This window comes from Sesamum indicum, linkage group LG5 (genome assembly GCF_000512975.1).
Source record: "Sesamum indicum cultivar Zhongzhi No. 13 linkage group LG5, S_indicum_v1.0, whole genome shotgun sequence".
Classification (NCBI taxonomy): domain Eukaryota; kingdom Viridiplantae; phylum Streptophyta; class Magnoliopsida; order Lamiales; family Pedaliaceae; genus Sesamum; species Sesamum indicum.
The window spans coordinates 2,897,421-2,909,614 of record NC_026149.1 but is presented as its reverse complement, the minus strand read 5'-3'; the positions used below and the strand labels follow the sequence as shown (position 1 = coordinate 2,909,614).

At 35.9% G+C, this 12,194-nt stretch overlaps 4 protein-coding genes across 11 annotated transcripts in view; 2 read left to right on the top strand and 2 right to left on the bottom strand.

Annotated features, from left to right (window-relative positions):
- Nucleotides 1-237, top strand: part of LOC105161813 (proline-rich transmembrane protein 2-like) — a 1,291-nt gene extending 1,054 nt beyond the window's left edge. The window contains exon 2 of the mRNA XM_011079627.2: nucleotides 155-237. Coding sequence (XP_011077929.1) covers nucleotides 155-237 — 83 coding nt within the window. The remainder of the gene's footprint in view (nucleotides 1-154) is intronic.
- Nucleotides 795-5,180, bottom strand: LOC105161763 (protein CIA1). Of its 2 annotated transcripts, XM_011079568.2 has the most exons (10): nucleotides 4,958-5,180; nucleotides 4,564-4,710; nucleotides 4,206-4,424; nucleotides 4,037-4,101; nucleotides 3,311-3,376; nucleotides 3,075-3,146; nucleotides 2,235-2,297; nucleotides 2,007-2,076; nucleotides 1,338-1,421; nucleotides 795-1,051 (listed from the first exon to the last, which is right to left on the bottom strand). In XM_011079568.2, the coding sequence occupies exons 1-10, from the start codon at nucleotides 5,150-5,152 to the stop codon at nucleotides 956-958; spliced, it is 1,077 nt and encodes a 358-aa protein (XP_011077870.1). In that variant the 5' UTR covers nucleotides 5,153-5,180; the 3' UTR covers nucleotides 795-955. The 2 variants fall into 2 exon arrangements, with proteins under 2 accessions (XP_011077870.1, XP_020549749.1); XM_020694090.1 differs by lacking the exons at nucleotides 795-1,051; nucleotides 1,338-1,421 and adding an exon at nucleotides 1,428-1,782.
- LOC105161762 (iron-sulfur assembly protein IscA-like 2, mitochondrial) lies at nucleotides 5,863-9,847 on the bottom strand. 6 transcript variants are annotated; one of them, XM_020693799.1, is made up of 6 exons: nucleotides 9,767-9,847; nucleotides 9,397-9,597; nucleotides 8,846-8,970; nucleotides 8,610-8,718; nucleotides 6,295-6,543; nucleotides 5,863-6,146 (listed from the first exon to the last, which is right to left on the bottom strand). In XM_020693799.1, exons 1-5 carry the CDS (start codon nucleotides 9,767-9,769, stop codon nucleotides 6,373-6,375), a joined length of 609 nt encoding a protein of 202 aa, XP_020549458.1. In that variant the 5' UTR covers nucleotides 9,770-9,847; the 3' UTR covers nucleotides 5,863-6,146; nucleotides 6,295-6,372. The 6 variants fall into 6 exon arrangements, with proteins under 6 accessions (XP_020549458.1, XP_020549457.1, XP_020549461.1 ...); XM_020693798.1 differs by having other exon boundaries at nucleotides 6,298-6,543; XM_020693802.1 differs by having other exon boundaries at nucleotides 6,295-6,413.
- Nucleotides 9,952-12,194, top strand: part of LOC105161761 — a 3,163-nt gene continuing 920 nt past the window's right edge. Inside the window, exons 1-4 of one of the 2 annotated variants that reach the window (XM_020693797.1) lie at nucleotides 9,952-10,350; nucleotides 10,462-10,689; nucleotides 10,851-10,986; nucleotides 11,061-11,738. In XM_020693797.1, coding sequence (XP_020549456.1) covers nucleotides 10,852-10,986; nucleotides 11,061-11,738 — 813 coding nt within the window. In that variant the 5' untranslated portion in view covers nucleotides 9,952-10,350; nucleotides 10,462-10,689; nucleotide 10,851. The remainder of the gene's footprint in view (nucleotides 10,351-10,461; nucleotides 10,690-10,850; nucleotides 10,987-11,060; nucleotides 11,739-12,194) is intronic. The other variant, XM_011079564.2, reaches the window with a different exon arrangement.

Genomic DNA, 12,194 nt, shown 5'->3' with positions numbered 1-12,194 from the left:
GTGGAGGAAGGAAGGAGATCCAACTCCACCACTACACTCACACTAGAAAATAGTTGTTGATGATGATGATGAGTTAGAGTAATTTTCATTTTGAATATGAGACAGTAATTACTGCATCATGTCTTCTTCTTCCTTCCCTACATTTTTATTACAGCAAACAAATCATTACCAGATTTATTTAGTTGCATGAAAGTTAGACAGTTGAATGACATTTTCTTGGCTGCGCCGCCGTGTTAGAATATAGTTTTGGTCTTAAACTGTTATTATATAATCAAGACGATTATTTGGTAGGTATATATATGATATGAATCAAATGATGGAGCAAGAATTTGAAGCTAAAAACCGAGGAAAATTGAAAAGGTCAACTTTTATTTTCTTTTTCTTGTGGATATATAATTGGTTTGCCTTATCTTTAAGATTTCGAGTGGTTTTCATTAAGCGACAAGGTTTCTTCTTTCGAGTGGTTTTGGTGTTATGGGAACACCAATAAATTATAATCTGTCATCGTACTTATTTTAGCCTGTATTTTAGTTTGCGAGAGACGTGTTAAGGAATTCTTATATATTACATTAATTCCACTTCAAGCTGAGATCATAGAACCAAATGGAGTTTAATACAATTTATCCTCATATAATATTACAAATGAGTAAATTATTTCCCTATAAAAAAAATAACAATTTACCCCTATACTGCTTAATTTAAAAAATACATGAGAATAAATTACTAATTCTTTTTCATACGAGTAATTTGTATATTTGCAATATTAAGGGGCTTAATTCCCAACCAAAATGTAATGCGCAAATAGCTTAGAATATAGAAAAGTGGCATTGAGAAATTTCTGTCCCTCCGATTTTAACTAATAAATATCAAAGGTGAGTATAGATTACAAAAGATGAAACGTCTAATACAGGGGAAATAATTCACAACACGGGTGTTTGGATGATCAAACATGGAACTATAATTGGAGTTTCTTGTGTGCAGATGAGGCAGCAAATTCCCATATCTTGACTGTTCCATCATCACTTGCAGATGCAAGACGCCTGTTTACTTCCTGTCAGGTTACAGCCAAGGAAATAGAATGTGAGATTCTTTGTGGAAAGTCTGCGGAAACAAGTAATTTTGCACAAATTGTACAGTACATCGATTGCTTTGATGGTGATTTCTCTTGATTTAGCCAAGAAGAGGATTTGGAAAATGAGCATCGTGTTAATCGGATCAAGGAAGCATTTCTGTGAAAGAAATGGTTTATGCCATTCCATTATGAAGTTACTAATTCTATAACGCAGTAGAATTTTCTACTCTGTATATAGATATGTTCATATTATCAAAATATTTACCATTGAACTCCACTGGACAGCATTTACATCCATCTCGTGAGCCTTCTCTTTCTTCAGAAGCAATTTGTATGAAGGTCCATCAACCTGCGTGCAACATACAAGATAAAAAAATATAAGGAAAAAATCTAAAAGACAAATGAACTCAAGGACCATACATAACATAATCACACAGCACAAACACACTCTCAAATAGCATAAAAACTTTATCAAAAGAAATGCTGAACGCATGGTAAAACGACTAGATCAGAGTGCACTGAGGTTGGTTTATCTCAGATGCATGTCCTCATATACCCAAGATGGATGGCAAAACGACTCTTCAAACCAGTTTACCCCCACTAGGACTGCAAGCATTTGGAAACTGAATTACTTTCCTTTTTCTTGATTTGGACTCCGATTAATAGTAATTTTCTCGCTTGATGTACACCCTCTTCTGCACTTTATAGATCTGGAAGTTCATTTATCAGAAAGAAATGACTATTGCTCAGCAACGGCCTTTTTCAGCACTCAACTATATAGATCCATTGATCAGGACGAAGGAACAAGATTGTCATTATATATGGAGACAAGAATGATAAATAAAAAATTCATGCTTTCAGCATAAGTTTGGAGAATGCTAAAAGCAAGCACAGACAAGGAATGTGTGATATAAGTCCAATTGTTAATCTGTACCAAGTGATCTTCACTTTCAACAAATAAACGTATAGCATCATCAGCTGCACCACTGGCAATTATTCCATCCCTATAACATTCACAACATAAAAAGAAGAGCATGAGAAATCCAATAAATTAGACAAAATGGACAAGATAGTGCTGTTCAGATTAAAATCATCATGCTTGCTAATACATCAAAAAATGAAAACAAGGATGTGAAGAGATAGACAGAGAAATGTTTCCTACCTTGACCAATGGACGGAAAAAATAGTCCGGTCATGATAACCAGAGAGAGTAGACAGATGTTTCCTGGCAAAAGGCAAAAGGAAATGCAATCAACTCATAAAGCTTGTGATGTACATGCAAATATCACCATTGGTAAACCTTGTAGGTTCAAAAGTATAACTTACCATCCCATAATAATCTTAAACAATGTCAATTGTCAAAACAAGTATGTGACAGACTGAATGATGAGCATGAATGCCACATAATTAAGCAAGTGCATAAATGTTCTATGATATCAAAATATGTTTCACAAGTAAGCATTTTCCTAAAAATTAATATAGCTCGTTTGTTGAAAAATTTCAGACTTTTGCGTGGGTGGAATTTCTTATTTTATTTTTCTTTATTCTTTATTTAATGTTATTACTTTTTTGGGTGGCTTGTGTATGTTTGGAAAATGTTTAGGAGGAAGGGTGAGAATGAAGTGGGTGATGAGTATGCTCCCACATGTGCACGAACCCAACTTCTCACATCCTATGAGAGCGAATAATATCTTGTTTCTACTGAAACACCACAGAAAAAATTGGTTACTGAACATTGATTAATTAACATCCAATTCTAATTTTCTGTTGAAAGTTTCTAAACCCACGGTTCCTGGAAGTGCCCGTCACCGAAGCCATGTGTTCCTCAAATATGAGTAAATTAACCCATGCGACAATGGAAATCTAGTGTAAGTTAAGTTTAACCTTCTGGTTATTCATATCAAAGAATCAAAAAGGCAAAAGGAGAAAAGGAAAAGAAAAAGAAATTCTGGAGCTGTGTCGAGAAAAAAGGATCAAAGACACATAGAGACATGTCGCTCACCATGGTGCATTTCCATCTCCTGACTGCATCCTCATAATGTCAGAACCCCATATCTTAATAGTAAGGTCATCACTGCAAAATCAATTGACTGCATTAGTCATTGGCTCATTTAATCTTATTTGTTCTTATGACAACATAAATTCTTCTTGATGCTTCTTAAAGTATGCAAATTAAAATCTCGGCACTAACTTTAAAGTTAAATATGTAACATATAATAACGGGATATTCATGCATACCTGCAGGAAACCATCTTGTCTCCAGTGGCATTAAAAGATAAGGCCCAGACTGTAGATGTATGTCCACTTAAAAAGAAAATAAAAGAAAAGAAAGGTTATAGCAAGATCTTAGAAGCACCGTGAAAAATCTCATTTAATATAGTTGATACACAAGCATACAATTAAGTCAATCCAAAAACTTTAATCCTAGTAATGCACATACTCATGAAAATAACAAATGTAGGAGAGCTTGAAATGATATCTCTAATGGATTGTGACAAAATGACACGATGTAAACATTAATAACAAAGGTTCGCAAAATATTGAAGTTATTTACCTTTACAGGGTGATCATTGGACAACCTCCATCTTAAATGCTTCCTGAGAACTGGCTAACTTTAATGTGTTGATTTTAGGTCATGATTCCAGTTCTTAAATAAGAGGTGACAGAGTGCAATGCAACATATAGTTGGGATTCTAAAAGCAAATGTAGATACAAGTAATTTTTCAATTAACCAGGATGCACGACTAAACATTTCTGTATCAAATGATGCACCATGTAGTAATAGGATAACTTATTAGGGGTTAAGTTAAAGTAGACATGAGCGCTCCTTACAAATATGTCTGATCAAATTATGTAATAAGAAGTGCAGAAATGTGAGTATAAATAAATCAAAGTTTGGCAATCGTTGCTAGAATGAGTATTAAATGTATATATTCTAAATCAGAAAGCGGGAGTATAAGCTACCTGTTAGATTCATTTAAGGTTTGAACACAATGCCAATCATCATTGTCCCCATCCTCTGCCCAGATCTACAGCAGTTGATTTTTTGGATTAAAAATAATCTACACTAGAATTAGCAGATACTTTAATGTCGAACAAGTTGATTATATTATTTTCCTTACTTAATAAGTACCTTGATAGTATTGTCATAGCTACATGAGAACAGAATATCCATTGTTGGATGCCACTGCACCATTTTGACATCCTGCGTATGTCCTTGCAACACTGAAACACAGTCAAACTCATTATGCGGCAATACTTCCCATATCCAAACTGATTTATCTCGTCCGCAAGTTGCAAGCAATGAGCCAGATGCGTTCCAGGAGACACTTTTAACTTCATTCTCGTGACCCTAGACGTAATTTTAAATTGTCTTAGCACATTACTCATAAACACTAGAAGCTAAGGAATCAGTGTCAAATCTTTGGATCACCCAACAATACACAAACACAGAAAGTGACATCCTATTTGATAAAATCAAATCAAAATACCTCTAGGGTGGAAATACAAGCAAAATCACCCCCAATATCTTCCCAGATAGCAGTGGTGGCATCAAAACTTGCTGTTGCCAATAATTTCCCAGACGGTGACCAAGCGCAAGATCTAACAGTCCTATTATGCGTCTCCTCCAAGACTGCCTGCATAATAGCGTAATAGGCACAAGAATGTATTCAAATACACCCTCATTTTTTCTCGGCATGAAAAAGAACTCCTAAGTCTCAAGATCCTCTAAAACCTTCACGACCGCAATATTACGAACCAAAGTTTACAATTATGCCGATCACAGCTCTATATATGGTACATAATGAAACTTCTCAATCTCAAAAGAGCTTCCAATGAGAGAAGCAACAAAAGAAAATTTTATGACAACAAAAAAGGTGAAACCTTGCACTGGAAAGAGCCAGTAAGTGGACTCTGTTCCCACACGCGGACGGTTTTATCTCCGCTGCAGGAAGCGAGCACGGCAGGGACACCGTCGGCTCCGGTGGCCGGCTTCCAGGCGAGGCCCCAAACCCTATCGGCGTGGCCTTCAAGTCTCTGAAGTTCTCTCAGCTCGAATATCTCATCCGCAAAATTCATCGTCCCAATAATAAAAATCGAATTTTTAATGACATACAGCTCCGCAGCCGGGATGAGTAGAATCTTTAGTGTGAGAAATTGCATGACCGAGTCCCTCTAATATGCATATTTATAAATCTCAACCCCATGACTTATCAATTATTATTATTTATATTGATTGCACAACTTTCATTTTAAGGCTATCATTCTAAGCAAATTTTCTTAAATAGAAACTTGCTTCGTTTCCTTGGCTCAATTCATATAAATATTTAGAGGCTGTTTGACAGAGTTTATTTGAAATATTTCATACATGTTGTAAAATATTTTTAGAATTTATAAGACTATAAATCTTATTTTAAAAATAATTTATCAAATATTTGTATAAAATAAAATTATTGAGTTTATAAGTATTAGTAATGACATAATTAAAAAATTTGAAATAATTTGTTAATATCTTAAAAATAAGTTAGCAATTCCATTTTTTTAAGAGCTGATATAAGCTCTTAAAATCTAATTGTAAAAGTTTATAAGCTCTTATTCTACTAGATACTTTGTAGCAATTTATAAATACTTAAATATCTTATAAAATGTTTTACAAAGCTTATAAGCTCACTCAAACACGGTTTTACCCTTAAGTCAAAGTAGGGAATTCTCGTTGTCGGGAAAGAATACAGGGTTACGGCTATAGGTTAACGTGACCAATTGCATAATTAACGTAACCAGATAGGCAGTAACTTGATCTTTTGATCCCTTAAGAAGTACTACATTCAAGTTTTGCACTTAATAGAAAAAATCACCTTCCTTAGTAGATGTACGGTATTTATACATGAGTAAATATGGGAAGGCGGGTGCGCACAGTGTTTATACATGAAAAGTACAGTGTTCAATACAGGACCAATTGATTCAATACAAAATGGTTGTCTGATATTTGACATTGCTCATATTCTTGTATTATGAGTACCAGCAAGGCATCAGCTCCACCACTCTTTAAGGTTGATGGGAGTTTTATCAGTTCCTGTTGTTCATACAAAATGCAAGAATCAATTTCTCTGTCCCACTAGGATTCAAGAATCTTCATATAAGAATGGATTTTGTGATTATATTCTAACTGAATATGCAACATAAATCAGCATCAGAATAAATCTCAATTAGGTAGAAGAAACCACTGTGTTAGTGCTGCATCTTGCTTCTGCCAATTTGTGTCAAAACGGGCTCATTACTATTTCACCATGAAGGAACTTTTACAGCTGCAGCCGCCCACTGCACTTGGATTTGTGGAGACCTTCATGGAGAAAACTTCCTTGAGGGTACACAGTATGCGAGGTCCTCGATGCAAAATTGACCAGTGCAAGCAGCAAAATAAATATTTCATGAAATTCAACTTCTTCCCCGGCAAAATTAGAAAATCGCGGCTGACAACCATAACGTCATTGAATAATACGAAGGAAATAGCTAAGAATAAAATAACGTGAGTTTTAAGGGTGCAAATGAACAGGAACTTGAGTGTATTAAGAAAGCTGCAAGGAGGACAGACTTGACACGATTGTAAGCTAGACATGCTGATTCACCAGATAGATAGGAACAACGACAGGTGCTTTGCGGCAAACTATTGAAATAGAATAACAAATAAAGAGGTAAAGGACAAAAATATCAAAATACAACCATCAGAACAGTAGAGAGCATTAAATGCGCGGCAAAGCCACAGGTCACATAACCGCCTTCATAGATAAATAATGCAAACAATGCACTGGATTTCTCATAAAATTATCAATAACAGAATTCTACTGGTTTGTCGCAAGAACTTTAAAATTTATTATATTCATATCAACATGTGAAGAACAAGTATTTGTAAGGCTAAATACAAGGGAATAAAGAAGGAACTTCTGATAGATATCTCAAATCAATCAAGATGCAGAAGATTGACTTAAGAGGTCCTATATGGCTTCAGAATATTCAACACAGTGTTGTACGTAACATTACCTATCTTGACACTAGAGCCATCGGGAAAGCGGCAGGCAAATAGTGTAACTTTGACAGTCAAAATCATGAGTTGGACAAGTGTGAGCTGAGGGAAGGACGTCAATGGGAGGGGGAGGTAACAGCTGGAATATATCAACAACAGAATGACTAACAACAGTAGTTCATTCACAACGAAATCACTAGTTGGTTAAGTTCGACTTAAGATGCGATAATTTTCTAGATCAGATTCATTTAAAGTAATATGAAAGCTAGAAATGGCATGCTTGCAGCCAATTACCTTTGCTGGTACAATCGTAAGCCAGCCGGAAACCGACTAATCTACTTTAGCATTTATTTGCGGTGGACTGAGATAAAGATTCTTCTCTGTCAACGGCTTAGAGTACTCGATGACTGCATACGTAAGAACGTTTTAGCTAACAACTTTCTATTTTTTTTCTCTGTTAATGGATTGTGCATTGAATTGCATACAGCATACGTATGAAATTAACACCTCCCCTGCGGTGCCATCAATAAGAATCGAACAACCACAGCCCCACTACTTTTTATTCCAAGGTTTGGCACTCTGTTGACATTTCTTTTTTGCTGAGTATTTCTAGAACTGGAAAGCATTGGAGAAAACTATATTAGTTGGTATATAACAATATTCCAACGTGCAAATATTTCTCCAAAGTGGTAGTTCAATTTTAACTTCATTTGAGCTTTCGTCACTTTAAAAGAAATAGAACCAGATTCATTGGTTGCATCAAGAACATTAAAACTGACTAATCCAGTCAGATTCTAGTTATAATGGCTGGAATGCTTACTAATCAAATGCAACAGAAAAGTAATGCCACTCCTACCACTTAGACAGTTATTTCCTGGCTGACACATTTTAAGTGCGAAATATGGGCAACACTTATCAAGATAGACCAAGTCAAAATGGAAGATTGATATCATAATCTCACAGTGACCCTATTTTTCGTTGCTTGTGGAATTGATTAAAGATAGATCAAGGAAACTTAAGGAGCCCAAAAATTTCCCCTATTGGCTATTGCAAAAACTTTCTTTTAGTCACATGGTTTCAATTTGAGACCTAAATACATAGGTTTATGTCCTGAATGTACCCTGAACTCTGAAGGATATCTTAACATAGTTAATTACTAGCAGAACTTTTGCTTGTACCTGTAGACTTAAACTTCTTCAGATATCTGAAGTAGCACTACAAGCAGGTTGGAGAGTCGGAACCTACTGCTAAACAAACTCAAAGGAATTAAACTAAGCAAGAAGACTGCACCAACAGCTGCAGGATCAAAATAACAAGTTGGCATAAAATATGTGATGTGAGCAAAAGCTAACAAAAAGAAATGTCAGTAGTGCTAGTTTAGGATCAGCATAGTAAATCAACAGAATTTGTTCAATCTGCAGACGAAATAACTGATTTCACAGGCCGTGCATAACTGTAGCAGACAATTCAAAACTATAACAGAAGTAGAACAAATAACCGTCATAGCAAAAAGACCTGAAAGGCAGAACGAATCAGCTCCTCTACATAATCAACAGTTGCACCTTTCACGAAGTCAAAGGAAATATTATCAACCACCAGTCTAACTCCATCTTGCTCAAAAATCCTGCAGAAAAGAAAACAGATGAATTTTCTTTGAGGACAACATCACAAATGAATTAATTTTACCGGCATGCATTTCTTGCAGAGCAACATCAAACCAGGAAAATCCCAAAATTTTGAAATTCAATAACCTGTCATCATCATTGGTTTTATCGTCAAGTAAAAAGTTATATTGGAATCCAGAGCAACCACCAGCTTCTATGCTCAAGCGCAGCAATTTCTCAGTACCCTCGTCAGCTTGCAACTCTTTCATTCTCTGTACAACATTAGTGAACCATTGAGTACTCGTTCGGCATAATCACATCCCTTTACTTGTCTGAGAATATATGTAAGAACTATTAATTATGCTGATAAATTATGTCATAATATTAAATATTATGATACTAAATATATTGAATATGTTCTATTTCTGTTCGAAATACAAGAAGTATTAGCATCAAAGCTTTTTCTAAATCTCTGAGTACTCAATTATCTTCTTGAGTCCCCAAGTAAACGACGTAAGAAACTGAATTTCTTATTACTACAATGCGACTGTGCCTATCTCCTCCACCATCTACCATCCAAACCCCAGAAAAGATGTATCCAATAAATAACCAAAAGAAGTAACATAACAAAATTATTGTTCAAAAAGCCCAAATAAAACTGACAAAAGAAAAAAAAAAGGAGGAACAGAGAGAATTACTCTAACGCAGTTTTCAGTCAGATGCACGGCGTCGGTCCGCGAAGACGGAGATTCCAGTGAAGACAGCTGAGACACAGGGAGAGCGGAGGACGAGCTAAGAAGCCTAGAATTCTGGCGAAGCCGAGCTGAAAAGTATGGAGCGAGCCGGCGAATCAGCGAACTGGACGACGTCGTCATGCCTCTCCCCTCCTCCAAAACATGCTATTCAGTATTCACCGATCGGAGTCAGACACAATCAAAATGTAAATAATCATCAGATATAATAAATTATTAATTAATATTAAAAACAATTATGAATGAATTAAATATTATTAATGGACATCTTTAAGTTTTATGATATAAATAAAGTTTAAATGTGTGACATCCATACCATTATGATGTTACATTTGAGCTCATAGACTAATTAATTTAGTATCTGAAACGTGAAAATTTTAATATATTTTAACTTTTTAGCATTATGTTTCAGCCGGGATCGTTAAATCTTCGATTCTACCTCTCACTGTGATTCATCCGCTAGTTTAAATAAAAAAATTGGCATTTTCCTAATTAAAATTGTTGGAAAGAGAAATTCCCTCTTTTGGGCTAAGTAAAAACCCTACAGGACCTATTTTCTGCAATTCTTTCTACAAATAGCAATTCATAAATACAGAAAACATTGATTGAATTCTGCAGATTCTAATCGGTGCTTAGCTTGTTTACACTCACGAATCAGTTTGGAATCAATTATTTTTTTTGCCTGCCTCTCCGTTTCTCGCTTCCCATTTCAGTACGAGCAAGTTTGATAATCCAATCCTCCATTTTCTTGCTGATTTCTGGTCAAGATATTTGCGCGTGTGAATTTATTGAAGATAATTTTTTTTCGGGTGGGAGAACGAAAACTGGGTTCAGCATGCGTGGATGGGAATCGGACCCACTGTTCGCCGCTGCCGAAGTCGTTCAAGACTCTGCCGACCGGTCTCTCTCTCTCTCTCTCTCTCTCTCTCTCTCTCTATATATATATATATATATATATATTTGCAAATGATTTAAGTTGTTGGATTATGTTTTTGATTTTGCATTGAATAGTGTACACTGTACCGGGGGACAAAATGAGGATTCAAGTTGAATTGGTGGATATCATGATACAAGAGAACAGAAGTAATGTTGGAAGGAGAATAAAAGTTGATGTTTAGAGAAGTGTGGGGAAGACTGGCTCTTCTCTTGTTTCGTTTTTGGGGATATGTAGCTCTTTGTTGCAGATGTGGCACTGCTAGTTTTAAATCTGTCATTATAAGTCTTACTTGGGCTATTAAGGCAAGTGCTTAAAGCTGCTGCATGGTTGGGTTTGGTCTTATGTTGCATAAGGATAGGAATCTGTGTGGCATTTACGGCTCAAGTTTCTCCCAAGGCTATATCTATTACTTTTATCCTCATAGTAATTAGAAAGTTCACTCAATTTTAATGGCTTTATTCAGGATGGAGTCAATATTTCGCCTTCTATTGCATGAACAAAGTCTTGTTCAAGGGCATCATACAGATGGAAAACTCCTGAGCTCCATTGAACATCATAGGCGTGCTCTTGCCACCACTCTAGAAACAGCAAAATGGCAGGTACTGCTAGTGATAAGTAAAAGTAACCATATTTGTTCCATTTTTCACTTATGTCTGTTACGATCTGCCTGCAGCTTGAAGACTTTGAGAGAGAGGTAACTGTGTCAGCCGTAACTGACAAGTCCTGGGTGAAGCAAAATATGGTTGAAAGGCACATGCAATTTATTGCTGCTATTAGACAACAAATAATCCTTGTGGAACAAAGCATGAATACATCAGTGAGAAGCTCAGTGCGGAATATGAACTTGAATGAACAAGATAGAGATGGATTGGCATTGTTTCTTTCAGGTGGAAAGCCTGTTAAACACATTGCCGACCAGGAATCAGAGGATAACAATACTTTGAGAAGGTTTCTTGATCCTGCGGTGTCATCAAGTTCTAAGGAAGATATTGATGAGAAGAAAGCTGGTGAAACTATGAGTTTAAATGCGAACGAGATTGTATATTCAGACCATAATATGGAGTTGAAGGAGAACTTTCCAACAAAACTGGATTTGGGACCTTCAACTTCTGGTCACGATGCTAACTATGGCAGATGCGAAGAAGAAGGGACTTGGGATTTGGAATCTAATGAGGCAAAAGGTAGAAGTTACTTGCAGAAGAATAAGCTGGGAGGTTACTGGCGGAGAATGAACATTTCTAGGTCCTTGGGAAATTTCTTTGCCATGCATAAGAGTAGGGCTAGCAGAAGCTTCACGAAGAGGTTAAAAGATGGGGAGGAACAGAGCATCAATGTTCACCCTGGCATGCAGGTAACTTTCACCAATTACTTTCTTGCGTCAATAGTTATAGGGCTTCCCCTCATATTTGTGTCTCTTCTGCTATTTTATGAATTAAACCAATCATATAGCTTGAGATTGTGTGCATTTATAACGCGAGACAAGGTATTCTCAACTTAGTTGCATTTTTTCATTTAATATGAAACTAACATCATTCTATCAGTGTGGTTGCATATGCATGATCGAAGCAGCTGTAGCCACTTCAAATTTTTTCTTCCTGTTTGAACTCTTTACCTTATCCTTAAAGATTCTGTCAGAAGGTTAGTTTATTTGTTGAACTGTGGAGATAATCATGCAAAGAGAAAGTTTGCTTTCTATGTTTCAGGCAATAGTCATATTTCCATTGAATGGACTTGAATTTTACACTATCTTTGTGTATGTCTCTTCATTTTCTTTTCGTTGTTGTTGGTGGTTTTGCTGCTACTTCTC

Coding starts and splice junctions, on each gene's coding strand:
- LOC105161763 (XM_011079568.2), bottom strand. CDS start 5,152: ATGAATTTTGCGGATGAGATATTCGAGCTGAGAGAACTTCAGAGACTT. Junction 4,102..4,205: donor GCTATGACAATACTATCAAG/GTACTTATTAAG, acceptor CAACTGCTGTAG/ATCTGGGCAGAGGATGGGGA. Junction 3,377..4,036: donor ACCTTAAATGAATCTAACAG/GTAGCTTATACT, acceptor TTTCTTTTTAAG/TGGACATACATCTACAGTCT.
- LOC105161762 (XM_020693799.1), bottom strand. Junction 8,719..8,845: donor AAAACCAATGATGATGACAG/GTTATTGAATTT, acceptor TCTTTTCTGCAG/GATTTTTGAGCAAGATGGAG. Junction 6,544..8,609: donor TGATTCGTTCTGCCTTTCAG/GTCTTTTTGCTA, acceptor TATGGTTGTCAG/CCGCGATTTTCTAATTTTGC.